Here is a 20,627-nt window from a genome sequence, read left to right on the forward strand (position 1 = left end):
TTTGAATAAGAAAATACAACTTCACTAGTTACTACAAGCAAAAAAGAAGTGTCACTTAGTAACAAAACAACAAATTTACTAAGTAAGAAAAATAAAGACTATTAAGATTTAAGAGCAGCAACCAGAGCAGTCGCACTGTCTTGAAATAAAAAAAAAAACAGAGCAGCAAGCATACACACATCACTGATCACAGTTACTATATAGAAATAAAAAAGAAAACAGAGCAGCAAAAGAATTGGAAAAAACAGAGCAGTAATATTAATTGAAAAAAAAAGCAGGTCAGTAATAGAGATTGAAAAACAGAGCAGCAAACAGAAATTGGAAAAAAAAAATGCAGCAATAAAAATATAGATAACACCCAGCAGCAACCAAAAAAAAAAAACAGTAGCAGCAACCTCGAAGAGAAGGAGGAGAAGAAGAAGAAGAAGAAGAAAAAAACTTACAGCAGTGGTAACCTGGCAGCAACCAAAAATAGAAAAAAAATCGCAGATCAGTTGCAAAGAAAAAGAGAAGAAGAGAAGACGAGAAGAAGAAGAGAAGAAGAAGAAACTTACAGCAGCAGAGAAGAAGAAGAGAACTTACGCAGCAGAGAAGAAGGAGAAGAGCAGTCGCAACAGAGAAGAAGAAGGAGAAGAGCAGTCGCAGCAGAGAAGAAGAAGGAGAAGAGCAGTCCAAAAAAGAATTTGAAGTCGTGAAAGAGTATATTAAGTCGCATAAGGATTTCAGCAATTAAAAAAAAAAAAAAACTTACAATTTTTTTAAAAAAGAAACCCTAAACTGTTACCTTGTCAAAAAAAAACAAAAAAAAAAAACCCTAATTAGCGCTTTTTCAAATTAAGCGCGCTTTTTTTACGCTTTTGCTTTTCTGCGCTTCTCGCTTCTACAGTAGAAGCGAGCGCCTTTTCAATGTCGCCTCGCTTCACGAAATAAAAGCACAGGGGCCTCGCCTCGCCTCGCTTCTCGCTTTAAGCGCGCTTTTTTGCGCTTTTTACAACACTATTATATCAAAGTAAATACTTTTATGTATAAAATAAATTTTAAAAATTATATATATATATATATAATGTCGGGTTAGTTTGGTCTCAGGTTGACTTTTTTAGTTAAAATTAAACCAACCCAAGTATAGTCAGGTTTTTTTTTCCAATACCAAATCAAGTCAAATCAAATCATTAGTCAGGTTTTTTTCCGGTGTGACTCGATTTGCGGTTTGGTTCGGTATTCAATTCGATTTCGTACACCTTTACACACTAGTTACATGTATCTATACGTATCTGGGATAAGTGAGTGAGATTTGTTATATATCTCAAATACATGTGAATCCACTTGGATATTGTGTATCAAAACAAATTACACCTAATTCAGAGTCGCCACTTGGAATTGAGTTATGGTGTTCCAAGTCACCTTTTTAAAAAATCCCTAATCAAGAGGAAATAACTTTTTATTTGGTCTGCGAACTAGAAATTCGAGTAAGGAATTATGTTGACCAAAGGGAAGGTATTAGGCATTCCTCGAATCCCGTGGTTCTAACACAATCGCTTTTATTGACTTATACTTATCTTAAATTATTGTTTTGGATACATTATTACATGCCATTATTTGTTTGCATTTTTTATTGTTGAACATTTTTTTGTCTGGTTTTAACCTAGATGCGTAACCGCATTCTTGGTCTTGACATTTAGAGACATAATTGTCTTCTTATGTTGCACCTAATAATTTTATCTATAAGTCTCTACTTTAAATTAATGAAAGTTAACTATATTATTGGACAAGGTGCGTCACCGCATCCTTGAGTTTATTTTTTAAAGTCTCAAAAAAGATGTGTAACCACATTCTTAATTGAAACAAATATTAACATGCCTAAAACTCATCTAGTATTAAAAGCGCTTACTCTTATTTTTGTGAATTTTAGACAACTAATATTTTCATTCCATTATTATATATATTAATTGATGATATTTTTAATTAAATTAATCTACATATCAAATTATTCAACCAAACCTAAATAGAGTAAATTCAAGTTCAATAAAAAAATCCATTTGTTTGTTTATTGGGTAATGACTCATTTATCCTAAAAATACATAAATTAAAATAGACAATTGACATCAACATTAAACCACAACAATGACATAAAAAATAGTGGCTTAGGCATAACAAAATTGAATAACAACAAAAAATAAAATTCTTACATAGCAATAGGATTTTATTCATCTCGTAGAGATTTGCACTAAGAACTAACATAAATATAACTAATCATGTGAGCAGTTTATTTAGTCTCTCAAAATAAACTTAAGATGTCAATATTCATTTCAATCAAATTATAAATGAAACAAGACTATAAGGAAACTTATCATAAAATCACATCAAATTCCCAAAATAAATTAAAGAGATAAAGTAAAGTTGAATACCGCAAAATCATAATCGAAGCTCGATTAGAACACCTACAAATCTTTTGTAAGTTGTATGTGATGGTATAGGTATTGTGTTTATATGAAAATAGTAATGAAAAAGGAAAAAAAAAGATGTGAATGTGTTGGTGAATTTTTGAAAAAAAAGAAGAGTAAAATAAAGTGTGAATATGTTTTTTTCTTTGTCTTCGTGCAGAAGTGTGCGAGTCTTTTTTTTTCTTTTTGCTGCTGTACTTTTGTATTTTTTGTGTTGCTTGTTCTCTCTCTTTTTTTTTTTTGGTGTTGTGCATGTGTGTGTATTAATATAGTGTGTAGTAGTAGTATGTATATAGGTTGTGAGTGGGGGAGTGTTGTTGTCACGTTGTAGTGGGGTGGGAAATTAAGGGGTTACTGGGGTGAGGGTTGTGGGAATTGTGAAGAGTAGTGGGGTTAAGGTTATTATTATATTTTAATAATTAATATAAAAATTATAATAATAAAAATATTAGCTAATTATAAAAATAAAATAATAATTGAATAGCTAATCTAAAATTATAATTAAGAAATACTAGCTTATTATTAATCTAAAATTAAAAGAAAACATATATTTTTTAATATTTTCAAATTTTTTAAGATAAACTTACTAAAATAAGACAAAAACCAAAATATAGCTTAGACATAAAAAAACTATTTAAGGAATAAAAATAGTGTAAAACCTTATATTAGGTAAAAAATTACGTATCTACAGTTTGCCCCTCTTTGATTGAAACACGAAGAGTTTTCAGACAAACCAACAAGTTTTGACCGGACTCTTATTTGAAAAAAAAAAGTGATCGAGTCTTGGTTTTGGACATCCTACATATCCCAGGTTATAAGGGAATCAGGTCACATGTAGTTCAAGGAGATGAGGTGATGAGTTGGAAGTTAAGTGAGGTTCCATCGAGGCTCCAGATCGCGGCTCTTATCCTTAATTACATAAAAAAAAATGAAAACTATTAGTCAAAAGGAAAATAAAAGTACAAACTCCTATCTATGCAGCTTCCCTTGAGTCTTCACTTGAGTCTTGACTTTGAGATATCACCTTGATTTTTGGTGAGTATCTTGATCTTGAATGGAATCGATGCTTAACTTACCACTTAGAGTGAGCTTTTGACACTCTTCAAAATGACAATTTGAAAATGTTTTTGAATGAATGCATGTTTTCTTGATAAGTAGTTGTAAAATTATTTAGATCATAAAACATCTTTTCATAAATTAATCATGCATAAGCTTTCATAAATCATCATGCACAAATCTATAACTTTCTTCATAAACTCATATCTTCATAAGTTCATAGTTAAAATCATGAAGGCATAATACATAAGCATGACCCTTAACTTGGCTTCAACGAATAACTATGCCCTCCAACTTTGAATTTGCACAAGTAGACACTTAAACTTGTATAAAATTGAACAAGTAGACACAAGTGTCCTACATGGCACAATACACATAGGACGCCATGTAGGATAGAAAATTGCCATGTAGGGTGCCATGTAGGACGAATGTGTCCATTTGCTCAATTTTATACAAGTTTAAGTGCCTACTTGTGCACACCCAAAGTTAAAGGTCATAGTTGCCAACTAACGTCAAGGTAAGGGTCATGTTTATGCATTATGCCAAATCATGAATAATGCATGAGTTATAAAAATCAATAGAAAATCATGTAGTTTAATCAAGACATATATAGAAAAATTGAAATTGAACAATTAAATCAACATCAATTAAGACCCATGAAAATCACATGAAACCCTAAGCAATTTATGAGAAATTGAATTGGAAAATTTGAAATCCATTGGGACCCATTGGATGAATGAAATCTAATGGTTAAATTCCACATACTTTGAAGAATCCTAGCTTTATAGTTGAAAGAGGAGACTAGGATCTTGAATATCCATTGAATCTCTTGAAGCCCTAGGAGAAAACTTGGAGAAGAAGATTGGAGATATTTTTGGAGTGAATGGGTGGATTAGAATCTTTAGAAATTATTTATATTCATTTAGAATAGGTAAAAATGACATAGTAGGGTTAAAAGAGTGGGAAAATACTTAAATAGCCCCGACTTAAAAATTGTTGAAACACCCTCTATGGAAGCTTTTCATTGACCATCAATCGCTTCACCGTCCGTCAACCCATCTGTAGACCCTTGACTTAGATTATTTTCCACAGGTTTCAGGTCCATGGATGGGTTCACTCACCGTGGAACCTTTCACCATCTGTGAACCTGTCCATAGACCATTACCATAAATTTTGTTAACGTGTAGAGTATGAATAAGAAGGAAGTTTATCACAGTTCACACTCTATCACACAATAATAATATGAATGAAGTGAAGTATTTCCTAAAACGTTTCATAGACTCTTATTCATAAATGTGGTACGCATCACAACTATGAACAAGACTCTACTTAACACAACTTCAGACATTCTAGAACTCTGGTCGTAACATGGTGCCTAGAGCCACGAGTGACCCCAAGCTAACCTTATGGTCGGCATGACACCAAGAATATACAAAAAAAAATGAAAATACCGAAGATAACTAAAATACTAATATGGAAGATAATACAAAAAGAGATTATTTATATCGAATAGACAAATATCTGATAAATCATAAGTTAAATCTAAACTAACTATCTGAAAGACTCTACTAAGACGAGTTGCTAGGACAAGCCCCTAGCTGACTCTAACTTTCTGAATTTGAAAGAATAATACTGAAGTAAAGATAGAGGTCATCCTCGAAGAATGATGACTCACCAAAAATTATTGCTACGCTAATTGAATTTGTACTAACCACAACCTAAGTGTTGTATGTTTGAGCCTATATTATCAAATAATATAGGTAGAAAGTATGTAGTTAGTACATTGAATGTACTGAGTAGGATATGCATGATAAACATGATAATTGACATGTTGGGCTATAAAGTCATATTGATACATTGACCAAGTAAATAACATAAAATTCTAGTAAATATTGTAATGATATAACTGATTACTTGGTCATGCAATAACTGGAAGACTGAAGTGTGGGAGTACTAAAACCGATATGTAACCATGTGAGATACTACATGTAGTTTGATGTATAATCTCCACCAAAAGGGCACAATATACTTTGCCAATTTGTAAAGGCTGATCTGAGTTAATGTGGATCCAATAAGCTAATGTCTATAAAAGACTAAGGAGTCAAGCCTCAACTAACGGGTGGCCCTTATAATCATATGGTAACACGTAGTTCTGGAACATAGGGATTACTACTAAAGGTCTCATGCCTCAACTAAAGGGTGAGCTTTCATCCCTAGGTCTGCTCGATGCTAAGTAAACTCCCAATGTAACCATGCAATTAGCTAAAGAAAGTAATAATCTAATAATACTGAGTCATACTGATAAATTGATAATGACTAAATAGCTCCTGAATACTGATAATGTGGTATATACTAAAATATACTCTATCTGAAAGCATCTTTAATCATGAAATCAGATAATCAGGAACATGCATCCGAAAGAACATAAATATGAGACAGGAAAATACTTATAATACGGGGTTCATGAAATACATTTAACAAAATGGAATTTATAAGTAAAATCATGCAAGAGAAGGCTATACATGGAGAGGAATTATATTACATTGAAAATACATGCTAAAAATAAACCCTAGGTTTTGTAGAAATCATAGATTGAGGAACTGAGATTTCTTTGGAACTCAATGGATATGATAAGATAGCCATGATCAAATCCCACACACCTGGAGTAAAGACACCAACTTAAATTGTTGAATAGAGACTTGAAGCTTTGGATCCCCGATTCTTGCTTGAAAGGAACCTTGAATGAAAAGAAATCTGATTTGGAGAGTTGTGCGTGAGAGTGATTTGGAGAGTTGTGCGTGAAAGGGGAGGTTAAGGTCACTAAATTTTCCTTTATACCACTTAAAATAAGTTAAAACGAGATAGTATTAGAGATTATGGGAAAATAGCAAAATGAGCCCGCATGGAAACTGAGATTGGCAGGTTCTACGAGGGCATCTACAGGTCGTAGCTCCTTGTCCATAGAAATCATGTTGAAATATGAACTTTTGAATTTTGATCAATGGGACATGTTTACGAGCCATGCATGGTTCATTCTATGATCAGTAGAACGTTCGTAGTTCTCATATGAAATTTTAAGTTTCAGGACTTAGATCTAGGGGATCATTTATGACACATAAAAAAATTTACTACCCATAATCCTAGTTCATGAAACTTAGGAAAATAAACCTATTTCTGAACTTCTATCTATGAACCTCATCTACAGCTTATGGTTTCATTTACGGACCGTAGAAGACGTCCTAGTTCTCAAAAGTTCTGCAGAATTAGATTTTTTTTCTAAACTTTCTTGATCTGCTATTGCCCTAAAAATTTTGGGGTGTTACATTATTCCTAAATTATTTTTCTTGTCTTCCAAGTAAATAATATGTATAGGAGAACATATTTTTTTATTAGGTATATGTGGAAGTTCCATTGGTTGAAAAACTATTAAATATGAGTCGTAGGGTTAAACTTTTGCCTAAGAGTCCCTAGCCTACCTATAAATATGTTTCTGACTCTATAAGACTGGCATTATGAGCCTATAATAGATGAAACTATGGTTTTCATTTAGTGACTTACAAGTTGGTGCTAGATCAACGACGATTCCGATGACACTTGAACAACTATGGCGGAAGGTACGTTCCAATTTATTTTTCCATTGCATTTTGGCTCTGCATATATATTTTTCTATATTCTGACTATATATTGAACATAAAAATCATATGAATCGAGTGTTCATTAAATTAATTTTAAAGCTTATCAACTGAATTCATTGGTATGCATTTTTTCATGTGCTTAAATGATTCGAATTTAATTGGGTCCGATAATCTAACATATAAATACCATATGAAACAAGTAGATCGTCAAATTTGTTTTAAAGCTTATCAATCACATTCATTGGTATTTTTTCATGTTCTTAAATGATTAGGAATTAATTGGGTGCTGATAAACTAACATAGAGATAGCATATGAATAGAGTGGATAGTTAAATTGGTTTTAAAGCTTACCAATTGAATTCATTGTTTTGCTTTTTTTTTTCAAGTGCTTAAATAATTCAAATTTAATTTGACACCAATAAACTAATAAAGAAAAGATATTTTACTATAGGGGAAAAAAGTAAAAAAACACAAAAGTCAAACATGTCCTTAGAGAAGTCAAATCATGTCTTAAATAAGTATCTGGTCAAAGATTCACTCAATATTTTTTTCTGAAAATTTAGAACTAAACAATTCTTCAAATATATGTGTAAGTTTCATTAACTTTTTCAGATGCATTTAACAAACACAAGGAGGAGAGTCTAAAAGATTCATTTTGATGGCGGCGCTCAAGCACAATGCATACCTCAACAATGAATGGACTCCTGAAGAACAATCTGTTCTTGAAGAATTGCTCGCCAAGTAAGTCACTCATCATATGTTTGCTAAGAACTATAGTTTTCTCATATGAATTATTATTTGTTGCTCATAAGATGATTTTAACATTTGATGTCATGTGATGAAACACATAGAATTTTATGACTTATTAGATGTTGATAAGTGGTTGAGAATATTCACCATCGAATCGATAGATTTAGGGTTTGAGTCACCCTATAGGGTAGGGTAGGGTAGGTGGGAACACTATTGATCCTCCTGGTATGAATGGAAATAAAAAGGTTGTTAACTATTTCACTATTACTATTGGTTATTTGATGGTATGACTAATTGCTATTAGACACTTTTCGCTTATAGATTGTCAAATAATACTACTTCCAAACCATATCTATTACTTTTTTACTTTGGATTTGCTTTGTTTAGTTTGACGAATATTATGCCTAATCTGACAGTGAAATACTATTTCTGCAGATACTCATCTGACAGCGAAATGCATTGTTATGTTCAAATTGCGATGCACTTAAACGGCAAATGTCTACGAGATGTAATATTCAGATGTAGATGGATGAGTGTAAGTCTTATTAATTTTAACTATTTCCCAAATATGCATAATAACTATGTTTAAATGTTCTTTTCTCTTTATTGAAGCAGCAAAATGGGAAGCAAGGAAGTGATGATATTTCAAGGAAAAATAAAGACAAAAAGGTGTATTCTATAATTGCAGCACATAGTTCTATATATTTCATTTTGCAAGTGTGTCTTTGTTGGACAAATTTCACACCATTTGAGAAACTTTGGTGTGATTGAAATCTTAGAATTGCAGACAATTGTATAGCTATATGCATATGACATAAACAAAAAGGTTGATGTGCTTAAACCAAAAGAGCAAGTGTATGTAATATATGCACACATTACATGTTTGTTCAATATTCATTGTTCTATAATGTTACCCAAGCTAAGCCTACAATTAATATGTAGAGATTCAAAAAGGAGTATGTCTTCTGTTATTTTATTTTACTCACCATTTTAGATACATTTAGGGGTTGTTTGGTGTGAGATATTAAAAATAATAGTGATGGGATGATTTTTTTTTATCTTGTTTGGTTGCCATGTTTGGGATAATTTATCCCACCATTTATATCATATTGATGGGATAAGTTATCCCATATACATGGTGGAATAAGTTATCCTATCCTGGGATAACTTGTTTCCAACCAAACGACCTCTTACATTCTAACTCCCGGTAGATTACCTTATGTAGTCTACCCCTTCCAAATAAATGAAACAAATATTTGCTTCCAGTCTACACCTTCCAAAACATGTTGTACATTTATTGATTTTTGAACAATAAGTTCTTTTTCATGATTTCCTTGTTTTGTGGTTTTAGGAAAAACTTACAGATCTTATGCCAAAATTAACTAATATTGCAAATCAAGCAAATGCTTCTCCCAATGCTCAAGCTATTTTGCCAATGGACAGTGATGGTGGAATTTTCTACCAAGGTTGGTCGTTTTGCTCTAATTTTATTTTTAATACTCTAGAGTCTAGTAGGACATTTTAGAGGGAGGTATACATTTTCAGGAAGATGAAATATTGAATAGAGATGATAAAAGTATAATCTCGTCTTGATGATCAAAACCAAATCATTAAAGTTGTTCTGATAACTATAATATATACATACAATGTTTCAGCATTATTTTTTCGACTTTTTTTTTTTGTTTTGGATAATCATGCCTGAAATTTTTGCAGCCATTGGTGGTCTCACAGGGAAGCTTCTTGAACAAAATGCTCAGGCATTGGATCAAATTTCTGCTAACTTTGCCGCTTGTAAGGTCAGTTGGTGATTTTGAGATTTTCCAGTACAACTGCCTCTACCCTTTTATCTGTGATCTATGACAAACATTAATATATATTTCATAAAGAGAATATATGGTGTTATTGTTAAAGCATTATTTTTTTTGTGACTGATGCAGATCCAGGAAAACATCAACCTTCTCTTGCAGACTCAAAGTAATATCTTCAATGTTGTAAATAAGTATGATTGATTATCCTTCAATTCTCTCTCTGATCTCTCTCCAACTATATATATGTTTGCGTATCTTTACTAAAGCATCTATTTATTTTTGCATCTTGTCATTCTCTTTTATCATTATTGGATATCTAATACGTCCAAACTTACACCATAATTAAGAAGTATAAAACGGTCAAAGTCAATTATAGAACCCAACAAGAGTTGGGTTTGATCCCACTGGGAATGGAGAAGAAAATATATCTACTAGTTCTTATCTTCAGTTGTGGTTGAAATTTCCAGAAATAGAGTTGCATAAAGTAAATATTGGGTTTGTTTTAATGTCCAAGTAATTAGTTGTATTTAGAATCAAATAGTACAGTAACAGATGACGGTTTCAAAGTTTGGTTATTGATTTAGAATAGACTAGAATTGTGTTCTCCATGACTTTTGGACTACAACTTAGATCTCATACGAATAACAGTCTCTTGATACAATGCATACATGATTTAGCAAGACCAGTACACGTATACACTTATCAGCCCTATCAGGTGAATATCACTCATCTCCTTTCGGTCTTAGAGTGTTTAAGTTTTAACCCTTTCTTACTTGTTTAGAAACTACAAGACCAGTACACCTATACGCTTATCAGCCCTATCAGGTGAATATCACTCATCTCCTTTCGGTCTTAGTGTGTTTAAGTTTTAACCCTTTCTTACTTATTTAGAAACTATTCCCTCTCGGGCTCAAGTCTTCAAAACAAGTTATTCAATTGTAGAGTTCATTCATTTCTTACTTTTCCTAATCAAATACTTCTCTCTCGAGCAAGTAATTAATAATCATAGGTCTAACGCGTGCACTCGTTAGAAAGAAATCAATGCAAAATTAGAAACGAAGCATGCAAAACATTAATTGATAGTCATTTGTGGTTGATTTTAACGTTGCTCCCTAGTCATGGTTCCCACAACCCTACTTGTGGTGTTTAGCTGCTCATGTTCTTAACCAAACAATTGTTAAACATTGATGAAAGTTTAGAAGTAATAGACTTACAATAATGAAACTTGATTAAAAACTCGAATCCCAAGATCAAATGTGGATCGACTATCCAAAAGATAAAACTAAAATTGAAAGATATCGTCTTTGCGATGAAAAACTTGTCTCATAATATCGATGATAAAATTAAATTAAACCCTAAGTAATTAATTACAGTATTCAAAATAAATACTAATCGAAGTAGGAAAGTAGTTCAGTCGACAACATTCAAGGATAGGTAAAATGGCTCGTGAAGCTTTTCACGATCCGTTTAAACCTTCAGTGATCCAACACTTAGAAATATTTGCTCAGTTTCAACTTCATCTTCCCACGAGTCACTGTACGGTCCGTCTGCATCTTCACGTCTCATATAGTTTAATTTCACTTGCTTTTATCCTCCTACAGTTCATGTTCACGGTTGGGTTCACGAGTTGTATACATCTTCACGGCTTGTCTGGCCTCTCGTCCGCAACAACTTTACTCTAATTTCAACCTTACGGTTGGGTTCACGGGCCGTATACATCTCCACGGCCAAATTCTTTTAACATCTCTTTTCCTGCACATTAGACACAAGAAACATCATATCTACAAAAACACGCTCGGTTTCTTGCAATAATCCATTGTTTTGGGCATCGAATGTGCTATAAGTTCACGATACATCAATCTTCTTTCCATGCTTTTTGTCACAAGAAACATCATATCTACAAAGAACTACTTCTTTCCATATTGAAAATAAAAAAGATAGATTGACCAACATTTTTGGTAAAGAAAGAAAAACTAGGTATCTGTCCATAAAAGAGAAAGAAATGTCAAATTACATTTATATTAAAGTATATATTTTTGTATTATATGCTCAGCAAGGTAAGTAATTTCTTAACTTAGATCTCTAATTTGCTTTCCATTTCATAAAATGCTAAAATAAATGATCTCTTGCAGCTTAAATGACAGTTCAGAGATGAAACGGATGCCTCCACTCCCTGTAAAGCTAATCGAAGAGCTCGCCAACTCAATCCTTCAGCAACCACCACCAGTCCAAGAAAAATCATGAGTTCCTACATTTTGTTCCTGTGTCGGGGATTTATAGAGATGCTTCACTCAAGTTTCTGAACTTTCAATTACTTAGAAAACATTATACTTGCACCATGTTAATACCGTTTTTCTTCCCTTTTTTATGCAATATTTCATCAATGAAGATTGTGACCTCTCATATTTTGAACACATTTGTAGCATTTATTAAATTTGATGTAGTTAATCAAACAATATGGTATTAAGAAGTTTAGTTGTACACATGTAAGTGTTGGGTTTTAAAAGGTGTGAATGGAAAATCAAGAGTTGCGACTTTTACGAAGAGTTGTGACTTTTATGAAGAGTTGTGATTTTTACGAAAAATTGCGACTTTTATGAAGAGTTGCGACTTTATAAAGAGTTGTGACTTTTATGAAAAGTTGTGCCTTTTATGAAAGGCTGTGATCACTAGAAGTGGTAGAATGGATAATTTATATGGGTATCCACTCAAATTTACCCATTTTAAATGGGTTGGTATCCAACTCATTTGAAAATGGGTAAAAATGAGTAATACTCATATTTACCCATTTAAAAGTGGGTAGTTAAATGGGTAATATGGGTAAAAAATGTTCATTCATAAAAGAAAGAAAAGTGATTAGAGGTGGGTGGTAAAAAAGCTTTTTAAATATTTTTTTTGAGATAGGGGGAAGGTTGGCGGTGGGGGAGGGGGAGTTGGTAATTTTTTTAATGATTTTTTATAAAAAAAAAATCACATTTTTTTTTGGAATGGGGTGTGTGGGTGGGGGTGGGGGGAGTAGGAGGGGGAGGTAGGGGTGGGGGTGGTTAAAAAGACTTTAATTTTTTAAAAGATAAAAACATTTAAATTATTTTAACATTATTTTGGGATTGGGGGTTGGGGGTGGGTAGGTGGGTTGGGGGGGGGGTTGGAGGGGGGTAGTGGTGGTGACGGTGATCAAAGTAGTAAAAATAAATTTAATTTCTTTTTAAAAAAACAAATAAAAAAAATAAATTTAATTTTTTAGGCGTTGGGGTTGGGCGTGGGTAGTGGTGGTGGGGTGATCAAAGTAGTAAAAAAATCAATTTAATTTTTAGGTGTTGGGGTTGGGGTGGGTGCGTGGGGGGGGGGGTCGGAGTAGTAAAAAATATATATTTTTTGAGGCGTTGGAGTTGAGGGTGGGGGTGGGCAGGTTAAATTTAAAAGTTCTAAGTATTTTTTTTCATGGGGATGGGGTGGGGGTGTGGGTTGAAGAGTATTTTTTGCTTTTGAAGCTTTTAACATGATCCCTATAATAATATGGATAACCATATTACCGATTGGATAACTCGTTTTTACCCATTTAAAATATTAGTCGAGTAGAGTATTTTACCCATTTTTATTTAACTCATTTTCGATCGATTCATATTCGACTCGATTCGACTCGCTCATTTGCCACTCCTAGTTGTGACCTTTCCGAAAGATTGTGACTTTTTCAAAGGGTTGTGACCTTTTCGGTAAGGCATAATAAGAACATTTTCACACTATCCTTTGTTTTCTATAAATTGATGGATTTCCTCTCATTTTAATATAACCAATTTTCTGGACTTCTTCTACTACTATTAAATCTAGTATTCTAAGTGCACTTTACTGCCGTTGAGTGGTTTGATGACACCGTGGTTTTAGGTACCGATATACCAGGAGGATATACTCCATTAACCTCGAGTACTTGAGGCCCTCAAGATGAGAATAATTTCCTTAAGGGGACACTGTGCATTCGGTGGGCTCGATTTTTTTCTTTAATAAAAATAGTTTGTATATTGTTTCTAATCTATTTCTGATTCTATTTTCTCTACTGGTTTTAATTTTTCTAGTTTTTGAAAATGCTCTTTAAACTTGTTGTTTCTTATCAAGTTCTTCAAAGTTTTTGTTCTAAGTATCTTAGGAATACAAGATGAACACCAATCTTAAGGAAATTATTATATTATTGGTATTTCTTGTATTCTACTGATTGACGGAAACAGATCATGAAAGTAGAAGATTAATGCACTACTTCTCCAGAATTCGGTGCTTTGTTTAGCAAGGTCGAAGTGAGAATGTACCAGAAAAATTGGTGGTATTCCAGTTAAAGATTACACCAGGTAACCTTTGTTATTATTTATCTAAGGAGGAAAATAGTTTATAAAAGTTAACTTTTTGACATTTATCATGTGTGTCTTTGGAAAAAGATCTGCAAACCATCTGTTTATGAATGAATTTTCCTTGGCAAAGAGTGTTGCCTTTAAAATTCTTAGTTTCCAGAATGAGATATGCATATTTTAGTTTGATAATATAGAATGTCAAAATGTTATAGTTGGAAGGCAATTTTAAAAGAAAAGCATATCTATGTGATAATCTAAGAATATATTTTATTCTGTTTGGAGACTAATTTTTTTTTGTATTTTTTACTTCATGTGAAATTTGATTGTGTCTGATTTTTGTAGACTAAAGACTCTTGTAGTTTTCTACTCTAGATAAATTAGACTATGCAATTAGTTTGAAGAATATGAAAACTTCACATAATAAGTCAGTGTGTACTTTGATTTTCTATAAACTACAAAAAAATTTATTTTATTGTTAGTATTCTAAATACTAAGTGGTATGTCTATTTGTGATAGACGAAAAATATCAGTGACTTAGAATTTGTGATTTTGTGTTTCTATGAAATGAACTTTGATATTGTGTAAAGATTGTCAAAGAGCACTATAATTCTTTTGTAGAACAATTATTTTCAAAAGAGGTTTCATGTTGCCAATGACATTTTGATAGTATGAGAAAAAATAAGTGGAAAAATTATTTAATTCAAAAGAAATAAATTTAGTCAAATAAGACTTTGACAGTTTTCTCACCTCTAGTAATTATAAATATTAATAAGTTCCTCATAATTAACACTTAGAAAATCAACATGAAAAATTTAATTCTTTATTTTTCAATTCTTTTCTGAAACGAAGAATTGTTAGTATGATCATAAATTAATGTATAAAATTGTTAGAGTAAAATAAACAAATATGTTTTACCTCTTCATATATCACATATATGATAAGGATATTATTGTAAATATAATTCAAAGAATCATGTACTTGTAATTGCCTTATAAATAGCACATGTTCAGGCCCTTTCTATATGGTTTATTTTCTCCATTCTCTCTGTAACTTAAACTTCAACTTGGTACCAAGAGCACCGTGATTTCACAAACTACTTCCACTCAAACTTCTTCCTCAATTCAAGTTGTCTCCTCTCAATCCTATTTGGGTATTCCAAATCCTCCTCCAACTATTTCAAACATTAAAGGTTTTGTACCTATTGAATTGACATATCTTAATTATCTTACTTGGAAAAAGGTTTTTCTTACTGTTCTAAAAGGCCACAATCTTCTTCCCTTGGTTGATGGATCTATTCCATGCCCATCCTCAACTCATGACGAGTATTGTTTGTGGATTCAATGTGATACGATTATTCTAAGTTGGATTAATGTCACTCTCTCCTTTCCGATTCTTGACTCCTTTTCAACTATGCTTGCGACACTTCCAAGCATGCATGGGATATTCTTGCTTCCCTTTACCTAGATCGGGTTTCATCCTCGTCAATTCATCTGAAATCAAAATTTCAAATTTTTAAAAAAGGTTCCTTGTCCATGAAGGATTATCTCTAGCAATTGCATTCACTTGCATGTTTACTTAGAGCAGTTGGAAAACATGTTACTGATGATAATTTGGTGACCCAAGCATTGCAGGGACTTCCACCTTCTTATTGTACTTTTGTCTCTGGTTTAAATGTGACAGGAACACTTCCGTCCTTTCTCGCTTTGCGTCCATTGTTACTTAAGCGCATATTAATGTGAGAGACAGTGAAGATTCTACATCTCACACTGCGTTAATGGCTTCCTTTCAAGCACCACCACTTTCTCAACCTCCTTCTTCAAATTCATCTCATGAATCAATACCCAAGATGATCCCATAATGGTCGCGGTAGTGGTCGATCAGGCCGAGGTAGAGGTCGAAGTCAATACTCTTCTCGCTCTATTTTTTCTCCTCACTGGGCTGGTTTTCAACCACACTTTCGTCCTTCTTCTTCGGGTAATGGAATTCTCGGGCGACCTCCTTTCACCTTGACTAAATAATGTCAAATATGCTTCCACTTTAATCATACTGCTTTGAAGTGTAGGAATCATTTCAATCATTCCTATGTTCCCAATTTACTACCAAAATCATTTACCGCTATGAATTTGGAGAAAGTACAACCATCAGTATGGTATCTTGATTCTGATGCTTCTGCGCATATAACGAACAATCCATCACTTTTATCCTCTTCATCTCCTTACAGTGGTTCGTCACAGGTGATGGTTGGCAATGGTACTCATCTTTCTATTATATCTACTGACACTTCTTTTCTTCCGACATCTTTTAATCCTTTTTGATTAAATAATGTTTTATATGTTCCTTCTCTTCAGAAGAATCTAATGTTTGTTCACCGCTTGTGCGTCGACAGTAATTGTTTTATTCAATTCACTGAATCTGGTTTTTTTTGTTAAGGACAAGAAGACAAAGCAAGTCTTGCTCCATTGTAAAATAATGACTCTCTCTATCATGTTCGCTCGACCTCTCGTCGCTCTTGTCATGTTGCTCTCTCAAGTGCCATCTCACCTTCTTATCTTTGGCACCAACGTTTAGGCCATCCAGGAAAGCGTTCTCTTGCAGCTTTAGTTCGTAGAGGTTTCATTAATTATAATTCCTCTTCTGTAAATTCTGGTTGTAATATTTGTTATCTAGGAAAACAATCTAAGTTACAATATTTCCTCTTTCTCATAATATTGCATCTGCTCCTTTTCTTTTAATTCATTAAGATGTGTGGCAAGCTCATTTTAGTTCAAATTCTGGTTTTCGTTATTATATCTTATTTCTGGATGACCACACCAAGTACTCTTGGATTTATTTAATGCGAAACAAGTCAGAGGCATTTGATAAATTTAAATAATTCTATAACATGGTTGCAACCTCTTTCTTGTGAAACTACCTCCACTACAGATCTTGTTATGCGACATTCTCGCCAAGATGCATCATCTTTTTCTAATTTAATTTCTTCTCCAAATTTAGATCCTAATCACTCAGATAGCCGTGCCCATGTCATGGTTACTTGTTCGATGACCGGGTCACTAATGCCACGTGTTTTCCCCTCACTTAATGTCTCTCTTTCCACTGCACCAGTTAAGCCAACATGCTTCACACAAGCATCCAAAGACTCTAGGTGGTTTAATGCAATGAGTGAAGAGTTTAATGATCTCGACCAAAATCATACATGGACATTAGTTCCTCCACCTCCCAATGTGAATATAATAGGAAATAAATGGGTATATTGGATTAAGTATGGTCCTACTGGCTCTATAGACCGCTTCAAAGTTCGTTTGGTTGAACATGGCTTTTCTTAACTGCCAGGTTTAGATTATACATAAACTTTTGCTCATGTGATCAAGTTAAGCACTATTCGTGTAGTGTTATCTTTGGCACTTCTTAGTAATTTGTGTATGCATCAATTAGATGTATCTAATGTCTTTCTACATGGAGAGATAAATGAAGATGTTTATATGCGGCAACCCATAAAGGTTTTGAACATTCTGATTATCCACAACATGTGTGTAAGCTGAGTCGTGCCATTTATGGGATGAAATTGTCACGCCCCAAGCCTACACCCTGGGGGGATTGGCACTCAGAGACCATTTCTGGCCCCAAGCGAACCCTTGGTCTGGCTTACTTAACTCAGTGGATGACTTAACTCAATGAAACAGTCTCAAATAATAACTTAAAGAATAATAAGTTGGCCAAATGACACTTAAGTCTTAAACAACATCAGAAAGATAAAGAAAGACATTTGAACTAATAACTATCTGACTGTCTATGAAGCCTCTAAAATACTGAGATGGATGTTGGGACAAACCCCACAACATCCTAATAAATGAAAGACTGAAAGCTAATAAAAGAGTCCTCCGAAATGCAAGGAGGTTCACCACTGACTCTGAGCTGCTCAACTGGATCAACGAGGTGCTGGATGCTGGTCCTGGTTACCTGCGTCTGCATCATAATAAGGTGCAGGCCAACTAGCATCAGTACATTGAATGTACGAGTATGTGAGTTGGAATGCTAAACCACACATAGGCTAGAAGGAATCTGAAAGAAACTGAATCACTTACCTGGCTCACTCAACTCAACCTGACTGACTCATTTCAATATAGAACAATTTAAAGCAAGTGTAATATAAAGAAAAACTGTTTAAAACATGCTATAAACTCTGTGTGTATACAAAGATACAATAAATCTGAGATATATGTAGAAATACAAATGAACGGATGTATATAGAAATACAATAACGGTTGTGGGAATTTCTCTAATCGACAACCATCACATAAGAGCTATAGTGATGATATATCGATCAACTTCACGCTGCCAGAGCATTCTATACCCAGCCAAAGGTACAGAATCTGAACTGCCTAATGGATCCACTAATCTAATTTGAAAAGGATTCATCTAAAGAGTATGAACCTCTTCTACCCATGATGGCTACATGGTTCTATGGGGGCTGTGGGTTCTTTGAATGCTCCCCCAATTCGGTGCTCAATACTACTCCCAAAAATGTACTGGCTCTTATGTTTTTAAAACATATTTCCTCTGTGATTTGAGATTAGTGCTCAAAAGAACTTATCTCAAAGGCTATCTTGGAAATCAAAGTTTCCCTTCTTGCTTCATTTAGAAAGCGATTACTCTTTTCTAAAAACTTGCCCGAAGGCTCTTTGGAAATCTCAGTTTCCGTTCTTATTTAAATGTGAAAACATTTTAATCTCTTTGGAATACTTAGTCCCCATATACTTTTAAAGAAATGTACTTCAAACTTTACTCTTTACTCTTTACTTAACTTGAACTTTAAGTCTTAAAACAAAGTTAAAACATTTGGAAAACCCTAAGGACTCATCTTGACTTGGCTCTTACTTCTCTTGACTTTGATCTTAACTTTCCTTGAATTGGATTATGGATTCAAGGTTCATGATCTCATGTTTATGGATGGTTTCATGATGTTTAGATGTACCTTAGAGTGTTGGAAACAACTAGAAAACATAGGTACATCGCTTATGAACAAGTACGAAAAGGTGGGGAACGAATGGGGGGAACTGGCATCCCTGGCGCTCTGAGAGGCGTGGGGAGCCAGGCCCCAAACCTCATAGAGATGGGTGGGGCTCTCGGGCTGGGGCGACGCGCCAGAGGCCAAACCTCAGAGAACATTTTGGGGCGCGCTGAGAGGCGCGATGCCTCAACCCCTGTACCCAGGTGTTCTCGACTTTTCTCTTTCGTTTTTCATCTCTAAACCTTCCAAACTTCCATGATACTTTCCGCAAACCCATAGATCAATTGTACCCTCAATATACAACCAATCTAACTCGCAAAACAACCCGGAAACATGAATCAATTCAACACTAGGCATTCAACAATCAACCCACAAGAATTCAACAATGCTCTTCAAGAACTTCACTTTCTTAACATTCAAACAACTCTAATTTCGCTGAATTGAAACAAGTTAGTGTGTGGGTGAACTAACCCAACACGAAATAAATCTCACATACCTTAATAGGGATTACCCCCGATGAATTCCACTAGCGAAGCTTGAACGTTCTTGGCGATTTCTTGATTTCTCTCTTCTTTTCTCTTCTTTCTTCTCATCTCCAAGCCCTAGCGTAAATTCTAATTTATTTTAAACTGAATAAAGTCTTGTTTTACCCTAATTAATTCCTAAAATCAAATTAGGAAATTAATTAGTGAAAAGACTACTTTGCCCTTCCTTAAATCCGGATTGGGACTTTCCTCAATCCAACAACCAACTTCCGAAAGTTATATTTCACTCATACGATGTCGAAATCGTGCAATCTCAGCGGCGTTGGAAAGATCTCTCCAAGGGATTTCCAAAAATATGAAGATCTGCTCCTAAATCCTGCTAAGCTAGGATTTATAGCCGTTTGAAAATGGCCAAAATTCACTTTCTTAACTTAGACAAAATTTCCAGATTTCTTTATTCTTTCCAAAAATCAATATTTTCATATTTTAAACTCTTTATAGTCGTTTCTAGGTGCGAGATGTTACAATATCTCCCCTTGGGAACATTCGTCCTCGAATGAGCTTTATTTCACTAAGCTAAGGGTAGCAACATCAAGTTTAACACTCAACAAGCAAAAGCAGGTAACAACATGCATACTCATAATTTAGCTAGTACTAAGAAGAGGATTAGTACCTTGATCTGAATTTTCTCCGGATTCAAAGAGATGTGGAGATATATTCTTCATATCCCCTTTAGCTTCCCAAGTAGCTTCTTCAACAAATTGGTTCCTCCAAAAGACTTTGACTGATACGACCTCCTTTGTTCTCAACTTGCGAACTTGGCGATCTAAAATCTGGACCGGAATCTCCTCATAAGATAAATTATCCTTAATCCCAACATTTTCAGTTTGCACTATCAATGAAGGATCTCCTATGCACTTCTTCAACATAGAGATGTGAAATACCAGATGAATCGCCGCTAATTCCTGTGGTAGATCCAACTAGTAAGCTACACTGCCAATCCTTTTAGCTATGCGATAAGGTCCAATATACCCGGGACTAAGCTTCCCCTTCTTACCAAACCTCATAACACCCTTCATGGGTGAAACTTTCAAATATACCCAATCA

At 33.9% G+C, this 20,627-nt stretch overlaps 1 protein-coding gene across 1 annotated transcript; it reads left to right on the forward strand.

The window, feature by feature from the left end:
* Positions 1-7,790: 7,790 nt before the first annotated feature.
* On the forward strand, positions 7,791-11,934 carry LOC125840745 (uncharacterized). Its single transcript, XM_049519721.1, has 7 exons — positions 7,791-7,873; positions 8,318-8,417; positions 8,498-8,551; positions 9,234-9,348; positions 9,596-9,678; positions 9,820-9,881; positions 11,823-11,934. Exons 1-7 carry the CDS (start codon positions 7,791-7,793, stop codon positions 11,932-11,934), a joined length of 609 nt encoding a protein of 202 aa, XP_049375678.1.
* The last annotated feature ends 8,693 nt before the right edge of the window (positions 11,935-20,627 follow it).

The sequence above is a fragment of the Solanum verrucosum genome, unplaced genomic scaffold (genome assembly GCF_900185275.1).
Source record: "Solanum verrucosum unplaced genomic scaffold, falcon-dt-bn FXZP01000187.1, whole genome shotgun sequence".
Lineage (NCBI taxonomy): Eukaryota > Viridiplantae > Streptophyta > Magnoliopsida > Solanales > Solanaceae > Solanum > Solanum verrucosum.